The sequence below is a fragment of the Hesperophylax consimilis genome, chromosome 11, assembly GCF_061612785.1.
Source record: "Hesperophylax consimilis isolate HC1 chromosome 11, BYU_Hcon_1.0, whole genome shotgun sequence".
Classification (NCBI taxonomy): Eukaryota; Metazoa; Arthropoda; class Insecta; order Trichoptera; family Limnephilidae; genus Hesperophylax; species Hesperophylax consimilis.
Window position 1 is genome coordinate 29,571,386 of NC_142846.1, and position 22,470 is coordinate 29,593,855.

The window sequence follows — 22,470 nt, forward strand, 5'->3', positions numbered from 1 at the left end:
TAAAAAGGTTTTTCAGAAAATCAATTAATTCATTCGTCCAAGGTCTGCAACCCATTTTTAACCAGATTACCAATAATTTAGAAAAATAGTTTTTTTTAAAGACAATCAAATTAATATATATATTTTTTACAGATTGAGTAAGTGTAAGAAAATTAGGGGTACAATATATCATTATCCAATTTGAGGGACTTAATTAATCAATATGACATTCAAACGCATATATTTGTAGAATAGTAACTTTTTTTAGGTTAGCAGTAACTAATTAAAATGCAGAAAAAATATTTCGTCCATAGTTAAATCATAGAATTCTAATTATGGATGTACGTTAAAAGTTAATTTACTCCACATTTTTCGGGTTTTATGGTCATTTAGTTAACGTAAAGTACAGCCAAATCATAAAACATAATATCAAATTTACCACGAAATCTCCAAAGCCATTACCGTTTTGCGGGCGAGCTTAAAATTAAAACCTTATTCCGATGCAAAAGCTATTTCCTCTCGATGTGCATTAGTTAAGAGGGAGAAACACCGAGTAGTTCACAGTGTGGAGTGTTATGCATCCCATTAGGTCACGGCTGCATTCTGTGACCTGTGACCTGACCTGTTAGGTAACCTGTGACCTCGTTAGAACTTGCAGACCAGCAAATTAGTAAGATTAATAGCATTGTGGTATTTCCGCCAACATTAGCTAAAAAGTTAATTTGAAATGCATTGTACCTCTACCGCTCTGACATTTTAGCAGAAGCGGTTATATTTATTAGAGATAAATTGAAATACTTTGTATGTTAATTGATGTTCTTATATAAACTCCACTAATGATGTGGACCTGTCGTTACTCTCCGACTTCGTGTCTTGATCTTAGAAATATTAATTCTTATTGAACAGTAAAAAAACAAGGAAAAGGTAAAATTTAGTACATCTTCAAATTTCAAATGTCTTTTAAAACTAAAAAAAAAAATTGGTTTGACTGAGGATTGAACCGTCCTACCCATGAACTGGAGTCGAGGACTCTACCAACCCAGCCAAATTCCGATTGGATAATAATTAAAGGCCTCTGTAATGTCGTAAAATTTAAGAGAAATGCGTATATATTTACGTGTGTGTACGCGATTGCCACCAGTTGATAAATTACATTGTTATCGACAACGAGCCTACCTGCCAAGTTTCAGCTCGATCGAATGTCGGGGACTGGGTTAATTTCCACGTTCGAAATTTGCATTCATTCAAGAAAAAAAGGGAAATTCAAATAGATGTGTTTGAAAATGAAACGAATGGCATCTTGTGAATTTTTCATAACTAAATCGAAACATTTGTGGCAAGAGATAATAATAATAATAATGATTTGATTATTTTTATATCCCCGTTTTCGTGAAAAAATCACCTTAGAATGTACGGTAGGTTTTCAATAATTATAATCATAATAACTAATTTTATACCTACTTATGAAAATAATATGTTAATGTCGAGTTTCCTTGCAACTCTTTGCATAAAACTGATTAAAATGATTTTTCACCAAACTGCATCACGTTAAAACTATTAATACAACTATAAAAGACCCGTGAAATTTTACGTGATAATTTCAAATGAAAATTATTTTAAACCAGAAATATAAATAATTTCAAATGAAAATTATTTTAAACCAGAAATATAAATTATTCTGATATTCTTGAATATCAAATAAGTTTACTTAATAATTATTTAACTCGTTTCTCAAAACGCAACAAATCAGTTTCACGCTGCTGGCAATAATATCAAGTTTTGGTTTTCTAATTTGCAATCCTTATGGAAGAATAACGGTTCACCCCTAAATGAACAACAGTTATTCTTCCATAAAAGTAAATGTTTAAATGCACCAATCTGAAGATGTCTGTATCAGGATAAACTGGTAAGATCTCGGATAAATTGATTTTCATTAATCTATTTCTTTTTATTTTACTACATACAAATATTATTATTTTTTCAAATTAAGACAATTATTCCCGGGATCAAAATAATCTGACAATGTTTAAAAATTTAATTTAATGTTAAAATTGGGTTTAAAATAAATCGCATCTGCTCTCAACCGTCTGAAGCCAGTGAGATTATGGCATCCCCAATCGTGGAGACTGTTGAGAGACTGAAGGTCAGTGGGGAGGGGAAGGAAATGGGAAAGAGGAAGGTGGGGGAGTACTTAGCTATTCAAATCTAGTCACCAAACACAGCAAAGCCATTTCAAGCAACGTTTCAATTTTGAATGGTGGTCTTACACCAGGGCGATAATGAAAGTATCTTCCAGTCTGGAACTTTCCAAAAATATACAAAATATTATTTAAATGAGTAATCTCACTAACCATTTGCAAAAGAGCCTTTTCATGTTAGCCGGTAAAAAATTGCTTCAAATTCTACATAAATTATTTAGTAATAGAGACTGTAATTATCTCTCAACAAATTCTGACGTGCTAGTCAAAGCCATACTTTGATGGTAATTGCAATTCTCCCCACAAAATTATTTGTGTCAAAACTTTCCAACTATAATATAGTCGCTTTGGGAGTTGGGACCAATGATAATAATTAATTCCAATTAACTCCACCTGCGGCCACTGGCGCTGCTCACAGTATTAAGAATTCAAAGCTTATCTAGAATAAAAAAGCTTTTTAGTAATACTAAAATAATTAAGTTAAGTAATAATTTAATTATAACAGCAGGTGCTCGATTCACCGGGCACAGCGTAACCGTGAAAAATCAAAAGTTTTAAAAAATCATAAAATAATAAGAGCATTTCCCTGCTTTGGCCTCCGTGGTCGATGGGTAACGCTCTCGACTTGCAATCAAATTGAAATCCCGGCGTGCGCAAGTAATTTTTTTTTGATTTATTTGTGTTATTTCACAAATTACTAATTTAAATAATATTTAGTTTATTTGCTGCACGTTTCAGGGTGGAAGATACTCTCAGTATCGCCCTGGCGTAAGACTACCATTCAGAATTGAAACGTAGCTTGAAATGGCTTTGCTGTGTTTGGTGACCAGATCTGAATAGCTAGGTACTTCCCCCACCTTCCTCTTCCCCATCTCTTTCCCCTCCCACCCCCTTCAGCCACACAACGTACACCGATCGGGGATGCCATAGTCACACTGGCTGCTGACGGTTGGGAGCAGTTGGGACCCTTGTGCGGTTTCACATAATATGTATTAATATAGTGTAATTTACTAAAATTTAAGAACTTATTTTCATTTATCTTAAATATAACTTAAATATTCCTAAAATTATTGTATCATTATTACTGTGCCATCATACACATTTTAAATTACTCTTCTTGTAATATATCAAATGTGTACTTGAATCGTACGTAAGTTTATAATCCTGTTATGTTTTTAATGATAAATAAATTAAATAAATAATGCTGAAACTGTGTATCATTTTAACATTTATAATGTGCTTATAAGTAAGATATAATAAACGTAATTACACGTGATACAGTGGTATTACCAAATTAAATTTCGGAAATAATGCAAGACTGGTGTAAATATAAATCTTATGAACAAGAATAAGAAGGGATGTTTTGATTGTTGGACACGTGAACTGTTAGAGCTGAGTTCCAGTATAAAATATTAGGAGGTAGATAAATGGAAGAAAAAGTCAAGGATGTTCATCAAAACTTTGATTTAATTAACAGAATTGAATACTTGAAACTTGTGAAAAGTCGGTATAACAGAAGAGTATGTAAGATAATATAGATTAATAAGAATGAAGCAAGGAGTAGGTATGTAAAATGGTTGTATCGGGTCTTTCTCCTCTCTCATCATTATATTTATTTGAGCATTTTAAAATATATTTGGAATAACCGTGAAATCCGTTTTTAAAATACACATTTCCTGGAAATCTGAGAGTCTCCTGTATTTAATTTCATAAAAGTCTAGTTGGGATATCAAACAACCGAAAAAAAAATTTTTTTTTGCTTTTATAAGCGTACGTAAGTTTTTAGATCTAACTTTTCTTTTTGTAATACAACAAGCGCGCGCTTTATTACTTGCTAGAACTTTAATACTCCATCTGCGACGTTATTATTAATTTTTTTGTTGTTGCGAAAGAATAAACCGTAGGCCTATAAGATTGTTTTGTGATAGCTGTGAACCTATCCACGTCACCGGGAAGTGAAAAACGGATGAAAAGGAACGTTATTTATGGGTGTTATTTCGTTTTGAATTGTTTCTCGGCATAATTTCGGAAAACGTTGTAGATACATTTCTATATAGCACACATTACAAACATTTATATCACATTTAAGTAATTTTTTTGTAACACTGGCGACTAATGTAATGCGTCCTTCTGACGAAATATAACAAAACTGCCTGTATACATGTTATGTTATTATTAATATTAGTTAAATTTAGTCATATCACTGTACCAAATATTAGCGACCTACAACAAGATATAAATCAACGATTCATCAAAACGTCTGTGAGTAATACATGTAATATAATGTCTCAGGCACAGAATAAAAAAAAACGCAATAAATGCCTTCCATACAAAATTGAATGGAAAGAAATTTGTGGCATTAAAGTAAAAAGGTATATTTCACAAAATTTCAGATAATTAATTATGTACGCAGTTATACTTTAAAAGGTCTAAAGAATGTTAGGTCAAGAGATACAACTCGTCAAAAATGAGTATTCAAAGATTCAAAGTATGTATAGGAACAGAGGAATAATGCGATTCGTGTCAAATTGGTTTACGTATTATATAAAATAAAAAGAGAGAGATTGAATAAATATATGCATATACCTATCTACTTGATTTAAACGCCTTCCATATTCTGTAATACTGCCAATTTACTTGAATGTACCATTTCTATGGTTATTAACTATAACTGCTGTCATTGTTGAAAAGTAACCATTTTTTTCCTGTAATATATTAACTAACCATTTATACATCATCTCATACATACTCTTATATTATTTTGACTCATGACAAAGCCCGACTAAAATATCTGATTCACTTGATCATGCCATGTCTTCCTCGGGCGTCCCAGACTTCTGCTACCATTCACATTTTCGTCATATGTTCTCCTTACACTACTTCATTCGCTCATTCGTCCTACATGCCCAAACCATTTGAGCGTAAGTTTCTTAATCTTAGTTTGTTATTAAAAAAATCTTTAAATGGCAGCGGGTTTTTATCTGCTAGTTATAAAATAATACTTTATCACATTATTGAAGATGCGTAGCCGTAGAAACGATGTTTGTTATTAAGACTGTTTTATTTAATCATTAAAGTAAGTAGGCATAAAAAATTACATATTTTATTTCATATTCTAACCATTCCACCCATATCTGCAACCAACAGAATCACTCACAATGGCTTAGATGGATAATTTTTTGAAGAATGAAATCAACGAAGAAGTAAATTTGAAGCACTCTCGATCCAAGATTTAGTAATAATGTAAATGGAGGACAGGTATAAATCAATTATTTTATTTTCCGTATAATTTGTTAAATAATGTTTAAAAATGTATTAGCTTATTTTTTACATTGTGCATGTATAGTTTATAATTACACCGTATGCAAAGTCTTATTTTTAGAAGTAAACTTTAAATCTTCCACACCTCTTTAACGGCATTCATAGTTTGTGAAATTACTCCATTTTGTGGCGTTCTATCATCTCTGATCACTTCTGCGGAGAAATAGTTTAATAACCAATCAAAGCTTAAGAATATATTATGTTCATTATTTAGAAAAAAACATTTTTTGATAGTCGTGGTCGTAAAGCACAAAACCATTAATAAAAATAGTTAATTTATTTACGTCGTAAAGAAAGAAAGACGGTATGTTCTAACGAATTATCCTGGCTAGGTTATGACATGTTATCATGGGGTGGTAAGATTAATTCTTCTCCAGAGCAAGTGTTTTTTTTTAAACATAATAATGTCCTCGGGGATTTTATGATGTTTGTAAAATCGCTTTGTAGCATACTACGTTAGCCCTTTAACAAACATGAATTAACCCAATGATTTATTAACCAACATCAAAAAAAAAACAAACGAATGTCAATATATTTATTTCCACGACACACGATTGTATGGAAACGGACGACATATTTTTATTTTAAGGAAAAAATCAAATTTCGAAAATGCAGTTCTCCACAAAAAAAAAATAGTAGAGTCTTTAACCTATCTTTCTTGTCATATCGGGTAGTTTTATTCATTAAGATTTAGCAAAGTTCACACCCTACAGTTTTCTAAAAATATTAATCATTTTAGCAAAGATTCAAATCGCAGTGAGCAGTTTCGTTTTCCAGATCAGCGTAGTTTTAAACCGACGAGCTTTCCTTGAAGTTTGCTAGGAAAATTAAATATCAAGAGGGAAAATGTAGTAACCAAAGATTCAAACCTAGCAGGTTGATGTCTGTGGCCTTCTTGATAACGGGGAACGGCACCCATTCTAGTTCGCCCAGCGCGCACCAGGCGGCGGCGTTGATCAGCGCCCACAGACCGTCAGCGCCATCTGGGAGATTTTCAGCAATGAACAGGGATGCTGAAAGAATCTGAAAGAAAAAAAATAACGCATTTATTTAGGAAGATTTTGTGAATGAAAATTAAATATCGGTGAATATTTTTTGTACACCAAGGGAAGTTTCTAATATTGCCTACGGACTACCGTTTTCATTCGTGAAGCCTTCGCGTCGAAAGGCTCGGTCGTCCGGCCGTCCTTTCTTTAAATTCAGTCCATCATTCGATCCCTTTCAACATGTTTTCTTAAAAACGATGGGTAATTGGGCATATTAGATGTGTGTGGGGGTGGCATCAGCCTGAACAAACATAATTTATTGTTTTCATGCTTAGTACACAATTTATTTTGTACTTGCATTTTAATACCGCGAGCCAACTTAATAAATTTCATACGTTATCAAATTACGTGTAATATTACCTATAAATAATATAAATGTTGAACAGTGAGATTTGGTGTTTTAAATTTTTCACAGATTTGTCCGTCTGTAACGTATAGGTAAATAAAACTGTTTTAATCTCACAACGTCTTTTCTAGCTGCGAATGATCTATTCCACGTAAAGAAAAAAACAAGGCACCATATTCTTTATTTCATATTTTTTCAATACAAATCTAGGACAAACCAAGTAAATAAATAGCATTGACATATCCATTGTAACTCGAAACAGAAAGAGAGATGTGAATTGAATTACCAGAAGCTACATAAAATCGTGTTCACCTTCTTTTTTAGTTTTCCATTTGAAAAAAAATAGAAATAATTGAATTTCATTACTATAACTGAAAATATTCTGAAGACATGTCTTCTCTACTACTCGATGATGTGGTTTTTCTGTTTGGCAGGAAAGGTTTGAGAAAAAAAATATCGTCAAAAACCTAGCAACGCACGATTAAAATTTGTAGAAAATAATAATAAAAAATATCTTCGTAAACCCTCGAGTTCCACAAAAAAAGTTTATGGAAGCAAGTTTGGATCCGCATACATTATGGTGTTATTCTTTGGCAATAATGTTATATTTCCACAAATAATAATAATATTATCTGCGGAAAGAATAATATATTTTGACATTTTACCCGGCTAAGGAAGGAGGCTTCGCCATTTGACATGGATAAAAATAGAACGATTTAGAGGGAGTTATTTAGATAGGGCGAACTTTGAAGTAGCGGGAACTTTCTGTTTGATCAGTGAACCTGATCGATAGGGGTTGAACTGAATTATTCGAATTACGCCGCTCTCTGGGAACTGTACCTACCATCACAAAGCTCCCACTAAAATACGACATTCTATTGGGTAACCTTTTATTCATTTTAAGAATAAGGACTTTGTAGTTGTTTATTCTTTATCTGTTGTATTTGTTCAAACAAAACTTTTGGATCGAAAAAGGAAAAGATTTGACATTTAAATATTTCAAACCGAAGATTTCATCAAAAAATAACCGTTTCAACAAACCTATGAATTTATTATCGTTGAGTTTAATTTGTAAAATTCCATTATAATTTCTATTTTTCATGTTTAAATAATGTCATTATTATTCAATAAAAAACGGTAAACGTGAGTTGTTCTTTGTTTTGTTTTTGAATGTTTATTTAGATGTGCAATTTTTAATTTTTATTTAATTTAGTTCTATGAATTCAACACAAAACAATAAAGAATTTTTTTACTAATCAAGTAGAAAAATACAGATAAATTGGTATCAAAGTAGTTATAATATTATATTATAAGTGTTATAGTATTATAATGTTATAATATTATAAGTGTCCTGTGGTCCTGACCCACGGCGTAGTCTTGACTTGATTCGACTTGTCACTTTATTTTCTTATATTATATCTGCCTTATGTCTTTGCCTTCATGTACCTTTGTCTACTCCTGTATTTTTAATTTTACTGTATTCGTGTTATTATTTTGTAATTTGGACGATGTCCGTTAATAAATAAATAATAATCTATGTAAGCATCTTAGTACACAAATCATAATTTTTTTCACATTATAGTACGTCGTCCAATGTTGCCAGATATAAACTTTTTAATTTTACAATTCACTAGTGGTAAAATCTTACCTACACTTACTACCTTATAAAACAAAGGTTACGCTTCCGGCTCTGAGCCAAACGGCGCTTGGCTTTTCGACAAACTGTAAGCTTTGAAACGAAGCTCTTTTCTTGCTCGAATATCCTTTTGCAACTTTCTCAAAGACGTTTGTTCCTTATAAAACTATCCGTTGGATTGTACGTTTTTGCGTAGAATCGACTTCTTTTTCAGGTACAAAGCTCTTCGCCAAACACATCAGTAGAAAACTTAATAATAACTTATTTTAAATTTAAAACACGGTTGTTAGAAAGGGGTGAGCGTTTACATTAATCAAAATAAAAAAATAATTACAATCGTTGAAAAACAGAACGGAGAAAAATAACTGATAAAAACTATTGCTAATTTATTAACAATCTACACAAATCATTCATAATCCGGTTAAAAACAGGATTGCACACCCTTAACGAATGAATTGATAGGATGTCTGATTTTTTTTATGAAATACCAATGTATTGTCACGATGTCATAACATATTCTCATAAAAATCCTAACCTTTTTGTATTTTGTCATATATATTATCAGGACAAATGAAAGTGCAAAAAAACGTGTTCCGATATTTTTACGAATCAAAAATTTATCAGGAAATGGCTTGCAAATCCCGTTTTTACCTGGATCAACAATAATTCAATGGTTCAAGCAATGATTCTGTTCACGGCCAAATATTGTTAAAAATATAGTTTTTCTAAAATAAAAGTCAGATTCTCCCTTGTTTAAGATATTTTATCAGAACTGACTTGCACAATAATATTCACCGATTCGAATTATAGCTAAAATTACACGAAGGTTGGGCGGTAGATCTATTTTTGATGTGTTTCTCCGTGCTGAAATATGATGGCAGACTCTATAAATTCTTGAAATATCAATCTATCTGGAGTTTGTGCACAAATATTTATCGAAAATGTAAATAAAAAGTGCAAAGATGTTATTTTCTGATTCCGCTGTTGGTATTTTTAATATCATCGGAGATCTTTGGATTTCTTACAACGATATCTGTTATTTTATCTAACCCCGAAATCGTTTTGTAAACATCGTAGGCGTATCAATCGACTGGCAAAATACGTTGTCTTGACGTTTAAATCAATACATTTTACTTATATTTCAGTATAGATCTCGTGGTTCGCATTTCAAAATGATCACTTTCAAGTTTTTTGAAATGCAAACGCTACGTATAAATTATAGACAGTCTAGAAATTTAAGTGTTTTAACGAATAAACCGTGTTATTTCAGGGAAGTCAGAGAGAAACGAACTCCACAAAACTCTCCATCACGGAGAAAAATGAAAATTGCTAAAATTATTACAAATCTCTTCAAATTATTGGTATTCCGGTTAAAAACGGGATTGCAGAACGTTTTCTCATAAATTTTTAGTAAATTCTTAATACATCGGAACATGTGTTTGTGTAAATTCAACTGCCTTTGCCTTGATAATGTACCACGACGAATTGCGGAAATATTAGGATTTTTATGAACACGTGTTCCGACATCGTGATAATACGTTCGAATTTTACTAAAATTTTACTAGGAAATCTATCAATTCATTCGTTGAGGGCCTGCGATCCCGTTTTTAATCGGATTACGAATTTCTTGAAGAGATTATAAATACATGATCGATTTTCAAAATCATTAATTTTTCTTCGTGGGTTAATCAATTTTTGCTTTATCCACGTTTTTTTATATTCTTCTGCTTTCCGACTTTTGAAATGTCTCGTCTCAAATAATTGTCATTTCTTTTCTCGTTCTTCCACTATAGGTACATATAAAAATCATCTAAGCGCCTTGAATTTTTACTAGATATTTTGAAATATCTAGTAGTAATGCCATAAGCGAGAAATGCTTAACTCACACTTAACCATATTATTTCTACAAAATGGAGCGAAATCATTAATATTTCTTTTGACAATCATTAATATGGTTTTTGACAATCATTGTTATGATAATTTCCCTGATGGTGGCTAACCTTACTATGCTAACCCTGTTAAATATATGCAACAAAATATATATAGTCACATGACGCGGGCCTAATTACAAAACCAAAAATCTCACATGCTTCAGTTTCGATTACACCTGAAATAATATCTCACAGCTATACATGTATTCATCAAAATATTTTGCAGCCCTGAAAATGCGGTAAAATTGAAATAATAAATGAATACGTTTATTTAGGAGTGACTGTTGATTGCCATTTTGAATGGGACATTCAAATAAACATTTATTGACAAATGCAAAACCAAATCCAATCAAATCGAATTTATGAACGGATCCTGTAATTGGTACAGCAAAAACTTGCAAATATAGACATACATGCTGACATATTCACTGCTAGTTACTATCGTTAAAAAAGTTCATTGTATCACATTTTAGGTACGAATAGCACCAAATGATGATGATTAAATTAGTTGTACCTTATTTTAACTTTAAATTGCTAATTTATTATATTTTTAATTTCAGTTGCGCGGCAACATTTTCTCATCCCTTTCCTCCCCCATCCCTCTACACTAAAACTTGTCTCCCACTCTATCCGTCCTGTATACTTATTATAAATACATATATTCTTGTATAATGCATTAAATAGGTTTATTAAATTTGTTCAACTTCCATTTTTATACTTGTTACTTAGTTCGGCTTTTAAATTTGTTACTTAGTCCTACTTTTTTATTTTAGTCTACATTCACTTAGGACGGGTTGTTTCGTAGGATTTGAACAATTCATCAAATTTCAATGTTGATTTCCAGGTTCTGTGAAAGTCTTATTCAAGTTCTGTTATTATATCAGCATAGGGTAGTTGCTTGACAGAATTGAAATAAAAACAAAACTTGAAAAAATCTTTCACAAAACCTGAAAATTAACTTTGAAATTTGAAGAATTGTTCAAATTCTCCGAAACATCCCGTCCTTAGTACTTAATTGAATATTACAAATTCAACCATCTGTGAACATTTATAATTGGTCTGTTTCTTTCCCATTCTCCTTTGTATATTAAATTAATATTAAGACTGTTTATGTTCCTTGAAATAAATAAATAATATTTGTAAAAGATTGAGAGCGATTGTGGGTAGATTATATAAACTGAAGTGTTTCGTTCGTGTGAATATTTTAAAAATCATTTATCTATCACTCGCAAAATCAACTCTACGACATAGAATAACAACTTGGAGACATTCTTGTAAAACTCTATGGTAAAATTAGTAGTTTCAGAATTATATTTTTTTACAGAGACATAACATTTCATTGTTGTATCGAAACTTAAATATCTTGCCATGCATGCCTTACTACGGGAAAAGTATATTGATTCAGCATATATCTGACTCCGAATATAAACCTAAATTGGAACATGAACAGAACACTTGGTTCACGAAGAATGAAGGCATGCTTGTTCCAACATATAACAATAAATACGGACAGCGAACCCTAGAATATATAACGTACCCAAAATGTTGAACATGTTGCCAGATAACACAAAAAATTGTAAATTCAGAAATAGATTCAGATATATGTTGAACACGGCCCATAAGTAGAAATACTTTATACCAATCATCACTATCAATTAATAGTTGGTTTTTATTAGCATGTAGATTTAGTGTTATTTTAAACTTGTCCCAAAAATAATAATTTGAATATCTTATAAGAAGCAACAATATTATGTCTATTTATAATTAGTAATAATATTATGTATACATATTTAAATTGTAAATATAAATAAACATCCTGTTGACAAACTGCTTAGTTGTAGTTTAAGGCGATGCCATACGTAGTAATGCAAAATCGTGTGTTTTTGGTTTGAAAATTTGGTCGCCTAGAAATGGTTCAGATGCTTTAATTAAATACTGCAGGTAGAAAACATCCTGGGCTTTGAAAAAATCGAGTATTTTTTTAGATAAGTATTTTTATAAGCGCAGAAAAAAATAATGTATGGGACTATAAAAACGGCTTAAGAGTTCAAAATCTCCTACTTACGAGCCCATTTTCGGTTATGATTTTATTTTATAATGTGGCAAATTAAGTTATATATAAAATGATCAAAGAAATTTAATATTTATGCCTGAACATCCACAAAAAAAAATAAAATGCACTTTTTGGCCATGTTTTTTTCTTGCATAAATCAAAACAGACGGATGGTTTTAAGCGGGAATTTAAACCTTATCGACATCTACGTAAGGGTTGTTATTGATGCGGCTCAATTTAAAATATTTCACGACGTAGTGCATCGCCTCAACGGGAAAATCTTTAAAGAACAATAAAAACAAACATAGACAGGAGTTTTGTTAAGACCAGCTGATATGTTCGAATTTATTTAGGAAACTCTGCGGTCGTGTTATTATTATTAATTTATTTAAGTACATAATTAAAATACCTCGTTGTGTATAAATGAAAGTTCAGTTTCATGGAAGCCAGATGTATAGTTTAACGTCAGTTTCTACATTAGTAATGTTTTAACATATTCGGCCATTTATCAATTGAACATAATTTTCACAACATTAAGGCTGAATGAATTGACCGGGGTTCGATACTCGGCCATGGCAATTAAAATAAAAGAATCTGGCACTAAAAACTGCAATTTTCAAAGGCCCCGTGATATTTCAACTTAAAAAAATTTCAGCGAAATTCGTTATTTTTCGAGGTGTACAATTTAGTAAGAGTACAGAAGAAGGCTAAAATTAAACATTAACTCCAATCTATTCAATACGTTGTAAAGCCGACTTATTAGTACTTCACTGAATTAGGTATAAATAGGCTTTTGAAGGCAGCTTCATGGCCAGCAGTAATAAGGCTCGGTCAGCGCAGGTGAGTTAATTGGAAAATTGCAATGCGGGGGATGGTAAGCTCTTTGAGGCTTTGTGGCCAGGAGGCCGCCTGGGTATTGGGTAAGGCCTCCTATTGTAGACGAAGCCTTATAAAAGCCCATTTTCAAATTATTTTATATCGTGCTGCCGCATTGAACGGATTTTATATCGCATGGGAAATGATTATGAAACATAAAAAAGATTTTGTGAACCAATATTTTGGAATAGTATTGTAATTTTAGTGAATACGGGAAAAATCACAGGATATTATATTTATAGTATTTGTGAATAACATTGCATTACAAAAAAATATATTCTCAATTTTCTTTAAATGATAAAATATGTTATTTATTTATTTTATATTGACAAATTGTTGAAATCTAAAAAAAAATAATATCAATAGTAATGAAGGTTAAATTAGCAACCGTATATCTTCAAATTTGCAGTGATTTTTATAGTGTCCTCAAAGACGCACCTTCTACAAGCTTATACATTCTAATACAAATGCGTTTTTCTGAATTGGCCTGCCAGGTAAATCTCTTTAAAATATCAACAAAAGAAATACATATAGAATTCTTACTTCTGATAATATGGTAGGTACCTTTTTTTTACAATAAGTTTTAATTTTGAAAACGAAAATTGAATTCAAAGCAGACTTGAGTTCATTTAGTGAGACATCACACACAGCACGCACAAAATCACAAACATCCAAAATAAGTATGTTGATATGTTCAATGTGAAATGTAAGTATAAAATCCTCAAACTTATTCGACTCACAGAAATAACTTACTTCTATATTACCTGTTTGCCCCTACAGAGTGCCGTTTTTCTAAATTTTTTTTTTTGACTTCATACATCACTGACAATACGGGCAAAACCCAAATCATATATTATTAAATGTTAGTATGTTAGATGTAAGCCACTAGTTATAAGTAAGTAGTAATGAGCCTTAGTCATAAGTCACTATGCAACATGAAATATTTATAATGATAATATAGTAGTTATAGCCAAATGTAATAGTTAAAATTATAATGGTTAATTATTAAGGTAGAAAACATATAAGGCAAGAATTATTATGTAAATGAAAAACCAAGTTCTAGTTAACGAAATATTTTTTTGGTATTTAAAGTTTGAAGTTAGAAAAAGGACTCTTTAATTATTTTATTTAATTTAAGTCTGAAGGGTGAACGAAATACGTTGCGTCACCATGATTCGCCCTGGTCTCTTCGTGTCCATACGTGTTCCCTGCCGCTTTACTGGATGTGAACTGATCAGCGAGTCATAACTACCGACCTTTCGACTGCCATAATACGGGCGTGTGTCTAGTGTGGTAGTCGAAAAGCATGTAAAAACTGTACACATTAATATTTCATGAATAAAGAAAAAAAAAAAAAAAAAAAAAAAATAAGTAGCTGTCCACGTAGTTGTGTTGGTACGTATCGATACGATTGCCTGGATCTTCGAATCGATATTAGTAAGGGGAGTCTTAGGACGGGTTGTTTCGGAGAATTTGAACAATTCATCAAATTTCAACGTTCATTTTCAAGTTCTGTGAAAGATTTTTTAAGTTTTGTTTTTATTTCAGTTTTGTCAAGAAACTAGCCTACAATGATATAGTAACAGAACTTGAATAGGACTTTCACAGAACCCGGAAATGAACGTTGAAATTTGATGAATTATTCAAATTCTTCGAAACAACACGTCCTTAATGTAAGTCACTAGTTTTATGTCAGTAGTTATGAGCCATAGTCGTATATTACTAAATATAAGTCTTGGTTTTTAGTCACTAGTTATAATGAAACCTAGTCGTAAGGCGGGCCTTTTCTTTAAAATATATATTTTTTTACCATTCTGTTTACCTTCTGAGATCACGTTTTCTTTAATATCATGTATGTAATCCTAATAATTGGTGGAAAAAACTTAGTATATTTAAGAATTTCGATTAATTTTTCTGTAATATTAAAACTAACAGTTTTGATTCATTCGTCAGTACGTTCATTTTTTTACGTTGAGTATAACGTTTGGAATAGTGAGCATGGCCTCTTATAAAAACTCAAAGAAAACCATATCATGTAAAAAACAATTTGGAAGGCGGGTATGGGTACCGCCGTTCCGGGAAGTATTTATTGGGTAACCAACACCACATGGTTCGCAACGTTTGATGACTTAGCAGGGGTGCCCCTGTTCATGGAGTGAGGTTTGTATAGGTCTGGGCGGCGAATGCGTCTGTCCATCTCTCGAGATAGACTGGTTGAGTGAGGCCTTTTGACCTCATTGGTCGGACTCTCATCGCCTTGCACCACAGTTGAAGGGAGAGATTCATACGTCCGTCACTCCTGGATAGACTGACCCCCAGTTTCCTACCAACCCATCATAGCTTTAAACTCCTCTCCTTCCTTTCCTTAAAACGACCGTCCACACCGACTCCTTTAAGATGAAAAAATTCCTGACTGTAATTATTTTCCTCGGGGCCTCCTGTGTGGAAAGAATTGCGGAATTCTTGTTATATTTAGTATTATATTTCACACCGATTAAAGAGATTACTAATAACATTATACTATAATCTTGCGAATCTTTACTCTGGCATGGTGACCTTATTTGTTACAGAGCGAGACAGTTATTATAAATTATAACGGTAAACAGTTTTGAATTATTTTTATGTTATGATTAAAAACAGTACCCACGTAGGTATCCTTCTTCTTTTGTTTTTCTTAAGGGAATGCATAAGGATACGGGACTTGGGTGCATAGTACTAAGGCAATATAATCTACTGGATACCAGAAATTTCTTTATACCAAGCAAAAAAAGATGGATGAAACAAATAAAGGCTTTTTGTTTTTTTTTGCTGTTTTAAATTAATATTGTTTTGAATTAATTATTTTTCTAACCGTTCTTTTGTAAGCAGTTTGTATAAAGAACGAGTGTCCAGTAATCATTTTTCTTCTTCATTCATTGCGATACTCTTTATGACTCAACTGAAGATCTAATCTAAGAAATAAATCATGAAATGCAGTTATCGTTTCCTAGCATTAAAACATTTATCTGCAAAGAATGATAAATAAAGATGCAATATCCTCATTTGTATACTATCTTCGCTTAATGATAATAAATAATAATTAACCTCAGTTGGATAGCGCTAATACATTAATGTTGATCCACTCTCATATTTCTCAGATCAAGTTCCCTAGTGTGTATTATTGTGACAAATATACTACGGTTTCGGGCTACAATTCAGTTATAAATAGATTACACACCAAATATTACTTATATATTGAAGACAATATTAGTGATTTCTAAACGAAAATCTGAAACAGAAAAATCAGAACTGGGACAGATGTTAATATTACTTGTTGGAAAATATTACAAAGCTGAACTTAACACTTTTGCAGCGCATATTTTAACGAGGTCATTGCATAACAGGTTTTAAAACATTATGTTTTTGTTTTTCTTCTTCATTACTTATGACTGTCAAATATGAATATGGCACTAAAAATAAATAAATTATGAACACCTCAACTGATTGATTATTTTTAAATGATAAACTAACGTTTATAAGAAAAGGTTTTATGCATAGCATAAAGGATAACAAATAATTATATGCAATAATTAGTCATCCGAAATACTAATACCAGTTGAAGTTGTTATTAAAAGTTTTATAAATGTTAGTTTATCATTTAAAAATAATAATATTTGACAAGCCAAAAATATTTCACCAATTGTCTCGACGCCATCTAGTGAGAAATTTAGCACTAACAAAGCCTTTCCTACAAAAATAAAGTTGATTGTTTACAGGTGAAAAAATATAAAAAGCAGTAATTGTTGATTGAGGTACTGGCACATATTGAATCATTTGGCGGGTTGGAAATAAGCCGACATAGCTCAGTGGATACAGAGCACCTGACAGGACATCAGAAGGCACGGGTTCAATTCCCTTTGGCGGCATTTATTTTTACTCGGGAGATATTTTCAATTTGTATTAGTATTTCGGATAACTAATTATTGCTTATAATTATTTTTCAACTGATTGAATTTAACAAATTAATGCCAAGCGTCAATGACGTCCATAAAGGTGGTAAAAAATATTTTCGCCTTTATGGACGTCAATGAAAAATTAATGAAAAGCGTCAATGACGTCTATAAAGGCGAAAATAATAAGGAAACTTACATTTAGCTTGATTTATCAAGATACAATATGTTGACGGTGGGCGATGTAGAGATAAATAAAATATTAATAACCAATTATTGCCATATTAAATGGATTGAATAACTTAAAAAAAGTACCAATTTACCTAATCTAGATCGCATATTATGATAGGAGAGATCCACAGATTGTGAGGAGTAAGTTTAGTATTTTCCATAAGAATTTTTTTGAACCCTCAATTTTTTTACTATCTCGCTTTAAAAAAATATAATCATCTCATTAAAGATTTCCGCGAGTCTCCTGTCATTAGATTGTCACTTGTATAGATACATATTATTTAAAGAAAGCCCTTATTTTAGGGTGAGTTTCCAATTTAACGATGACAAAAGTTTCTTAAAAAATTCTATAGGAAATAATTTTTATGTTCTTACTTACCGTACATACATCGATACAATGGTACTTGTTTTCATGTTATACAAAGGTAGAATGACATGACTATCGTTTTTATTTTCGAATTAGATGTCTCTCTTTTTTATGACTTCAGGTAATGCGTTAACCATTCCATGAATTTTATTCCTCTTTTTTCTATCTTCGTGTACAATCTGTGATTTATTAATAAGAAATAAACATTTGTGCTTCTCTACACCGGGTAGAGTGTTGTGGTTTATAGATAATGTAATATTATATTCACATGCTTAAACCATTGTTAGAATTTTTTCAAATTTTCATTAAGAAACCATGTGCAAATAAACAAGAAATTATTTTTAATAATTTATATATTCGAGATAACGCATTTAAATATAAAAGTTAGATATCGAACCCATCATCTCTGGATCCAGAAACAAGGAGTTTATCACCCTCAACGGATGTCGTGAAACTATATAACAGTGTTGGGTGTTTTATTGGGTCGGTTGCAAAGTTGACATCGCTTTTGGGTCCCACCCTGTAGTGTGTTCAATTCCTCGGCTGGCTAAGTCCTCCATCACAACACAAGCAACATTTTCCGCTTACTGTGGTGGTAGTAGAAGATTTTCAAATATTTTCAGGTTATTCGTAACCCGGAAATGTTAGTTTTTCTTTTTAAAAATAAAAATTATCTTCTTATGTGAATACCATACAAGAGACCCAACTCCTTACAACCATCTGGAGCCAGTGAAACTATAGCATCCCCAATTGGGGTATGTTGTGAGGCTAAAGGTAGTGAGGAAAGGAAAGAGATGCGAAAGAGGAAAGTGGGAGAGTATCTGGCAATTCAGATCTGGTTTAAATATTCATTTCAAGAAACGTTTCAATTCTGAATGGTGGTCTTACACTAGGACGATACTGAAAGTATCTTCCGCTTTCAAACGTGCTGCAAACATACTATATATTATTTTTAATGATTAATTTGTGAAATAAAACAAATTGACCAAATACAATTTACTTGCGCACGTCAGGATTTGAACCCACGACCTCGAGCTTGCTAAAGGCTCTCAAATTTATAAATGTAAGTATTATGTTTGTCTTTTTGATCCATATAAAAAATGCAATAAGGAGCCGTCAACAATTTAGTCGACCGTTTTAATAACATTCTCATAACACGGGCGTGTTCAATCATCTCGAAGGACCGCACTAAAATATTATTAGTGTCCCGCAAGGAACATTAAGCAAGACGGCTAGTAATGGTCACACGAGGCGGCTTCAGCTTAAATAATATGGCAACAAAACCAATTCCACTGTGATAAAATATCACCCACGACCACACCGGAAGATTTAAATCACAGTTTCCCAAACATACATTCACTTCCCCTTTTTAAAATACGTTTTCATTCCGCACTAGGCAAACTCACCCGTTTTTTAGTCTCGTAAATATCATTGCCTGATTAGTAGAGACACCCATTCATAGCACGATATTTTCGCGAATTAAAGCAATAAATGGTGTTTTTAGCGATATTAAAAAAAGATTTTTTAGTAATCTTTTTCTATAATCTTGTATTGACAGATCGTAGAACGAACATGACACACTCTACTGTAGAAATATGTGCCATGTTGAGTTTCAATCAATAAAACAATAAACATTTTTCAAGTGATTTTGCTAATTTAATTATTTTTCCCCTCTTGCCGGCTCCCATTCCTTGACATAAGCTATAAACGGTGTGAAAACGCAAAATTAAAGCTATTTTTCAATAATTAGTGCTACATTGCTTAGAAATTAAAGCTATGAATGGGTGTCTCTACTAATTAGTAATATTATCGAAGGAAGCAAACACTTTGTGATGTGACATTATATATTAAATGAAAAAATACACTTAAACACCACTTTTATTTTGAATTAATATTAACAGCCAACCAGGTTTCGCTTAGCTCAAGCTTCGTCAGGGCTTATTATATTAACTAAAGTTATTTTCATACAGACACATATATATAGAAAAAAATAAAACAATGAGTGAAAGAGATAGAAATAAAATACACGAGTGAAAGAGATAGAAATAAAAGAGCATACACCTTATTAGTGCTAGAACGAGAAAGGATGTAGACTGATTACCGGATGGGTAGGAAGGGAGGGGGAAGGGAGGAAACAGTTTTAATAGAGGTTAACGGAATAAATAAAATATTGGACTGGAATCAGTTAAATTGATTTGATTGTTGATTATATTTGATTTATTATTGACGGCTTTTTTAATTTCGAGGGCTTCTAAATTGTTTAACCTAATTCCAATATGGACAACCTATGAATGCAACATTTAGAAAAATATTGCATTCATAGGTCCAATTTGATCTAAATTGGAAAAAGTCAGTCAAACACTCCTCAATTTTTTTTTCTCTTTTATTATTTCTCTTCCCAGGGTAAAAGTTACAATATTTCAGGTTAACAGGGCTCCAAAACGACAAGGACGGGTTGTTTCGGAGAATTTGAACAATTCATCAAATTTCAACGTTCATTTACGGGTTCTGTGAAAGTCCTGTTCAAATTCTGTTATTATATCATTATAGGCTAGTTGCTTGATAGAACTGAAATAAAAATAGAACTTAAAAATATCTTTCACAGAACTTGAAAATTAACTTTGAAATTTGAAGAATTGTTCAAGTTCTCCGAAACAACCCGTCCTTGTCGTTTTGGAGCCCTGTTAACCTGAAATATTGTAACTTTTACCCTGGGAAGAGAAATAATAAAAGAGAAAAAAAAATTGAGGAGTGTTTGACTGACTTTTTCCAATTTAGATCAAATTGGACCTATGAATGCAATATTTTTCTAAATGTTGCATTCATAGGTTGTCATGTTGCAAAAATGCAATACATGTTGCAAAAATGCAACACATGTTGCAAAAAATAAGTTAATCTTGGTTTCGATAATGTCATAATCATATGTATTAATAACATCAAGCTCCATCTCGTACATACAGCCATTTAAAATATACAGTTGGGCATGTCAGTTGGGTATACAATTGGGCAAATGAACATGCTAATCTTTATTTGCGTTTATCTCATTTTTTTTTGTAGATAGGCCCCTGTTATCCTAAACCTCCGAATTTTAGAACCAAAATAGGTTTATTCCTTTTCAGCCAATAAAAACGGAGTTGTGTTGTATGGCGTTTCAAATTAGCTTATTCTAAGACTGTTTGTTGCACAACATTCTTATTCCAAAATTGTTTTGCAAAACAGACTTAAGCGGCCGCTACACTACTCGCTTCGACGCTTCGACGAAGTCCTCGACGAAGTTAGCCGAAGTTCGAAGTGCGTGCCCACACACTCGTGCAACTTCGCGAGTAACTCAGTCCAACCAGTCAGTGATTGGTTTATTTATGCCGTGACACTTCGAGTCCTTTAACTCGGGCGAATTTACCGACAACAATCGGAAGTCGGGCGAAGCGAAGCGAAGTTGCCCGAAGCGAAGTGAAGTTTGTGCCCACACTATCGTATTCGGTCAACTTCGATCAACTTCGCGAGTAGTGTAGCTGGGCTTTAATATTTATATACGAGTATAAAAAATTATTACGTTGAAAATATTATTTTGCAATATTTGTATACATATAAAAACTATCAATAAAAAAGTCATTTAAAATCACAAGTTTGATACTCGTATCAAGTTTTTGCTATTTCCCAACAAAACTTTCAGGTAGAATAAGTCAGTTTTGCAAAAATACCTCTCTATGTTATAATACCTGCCAGTAATAGTGATGTTCAACCTTTGAACCTTTATCAAATATGTTAGATAATGCAAAGCTCGATTTATAAGCAACATTTCTGAATAATAACAAGGAGCTTTAATGGTGGTGTTATTTTACCTTGCTCTATAAAATACGTCGGCTCTAAGCCTTTTGTAATAAAGCAATAACTTCCCATTCTCTTGAGTGTAAACTGCTTGTAATGGCAAAGCCCTAAACTGAAAACATGCTTTACAATCTCAGCGTGACATCTTCTGGAATCGTCTTATTTAAAGGGTAAACAATGATTAAGACGTCTTTTGGAGCAGTCATAATAAAACAAGAAGGAGGTATTTTATTGTTTAACCTCGTTATTCTTGATTAAGCCACGAAATTACTCGTACACGTCGTTAGATACAATATTATTATTTTAACGATTCTATGTTAGAATTTCGTAATGTTAAGATAAAACATAATATAAAGTACTGATAAACATTGCATTGGGTACATGATAAAACATTGCTGTTACATAAACAGAATTAAAATTAAAAGCTCTTTGTGACAGTATTTCTACTAACCCTTTCAGACCTGAATTAAAACTAACAGTGGTAGAATATATTTGACGGTTAATAACAACTTATTGGAAAGTTTTAGATTTTTTTCTTTTTTGATATTATCGGAGTTATTGCTTATTTCATTTGAAAGAAAATTAGGTCTCAGAGTGCGTCTTTCATATAAAATGACATATCATTGCGTGCGCAAAATATGACATTTTATTCAACTAAAAAAATACATGAAAATTAATCAAAAAACACTTGAAAATAAAATTGGTCGAGATTGAACACAAAGATCACAA

General features: G+C 31.9%; 1 protein-coding gene across 2 annotated transcripts in view; it reads right to left on the reverse strand.

Moving 5' to 3' along the window:
• The window catches only part of LOC149420011 (D-beta-hydroxybutyrate dehydrogenase, mitochondrial), a 168,854-nt gene that overhangs the window by 60,470 nt on the left and 85,914 nt on the right, over positions 1-22,470 (reverse strand). For both annotated transcript variants that reach the window (XM_089637128.1, XM_089637129.1), the window contains exon 4: positions 6,368-6,521. In XM_089637128.1, the coding sequence (XP_089493254.1) occupies positions 6,368-6,521 (154 nt within the window). The remainder of the gene's footprint in view (positions 1-6,367; positions 6,522-22,470) is intronic.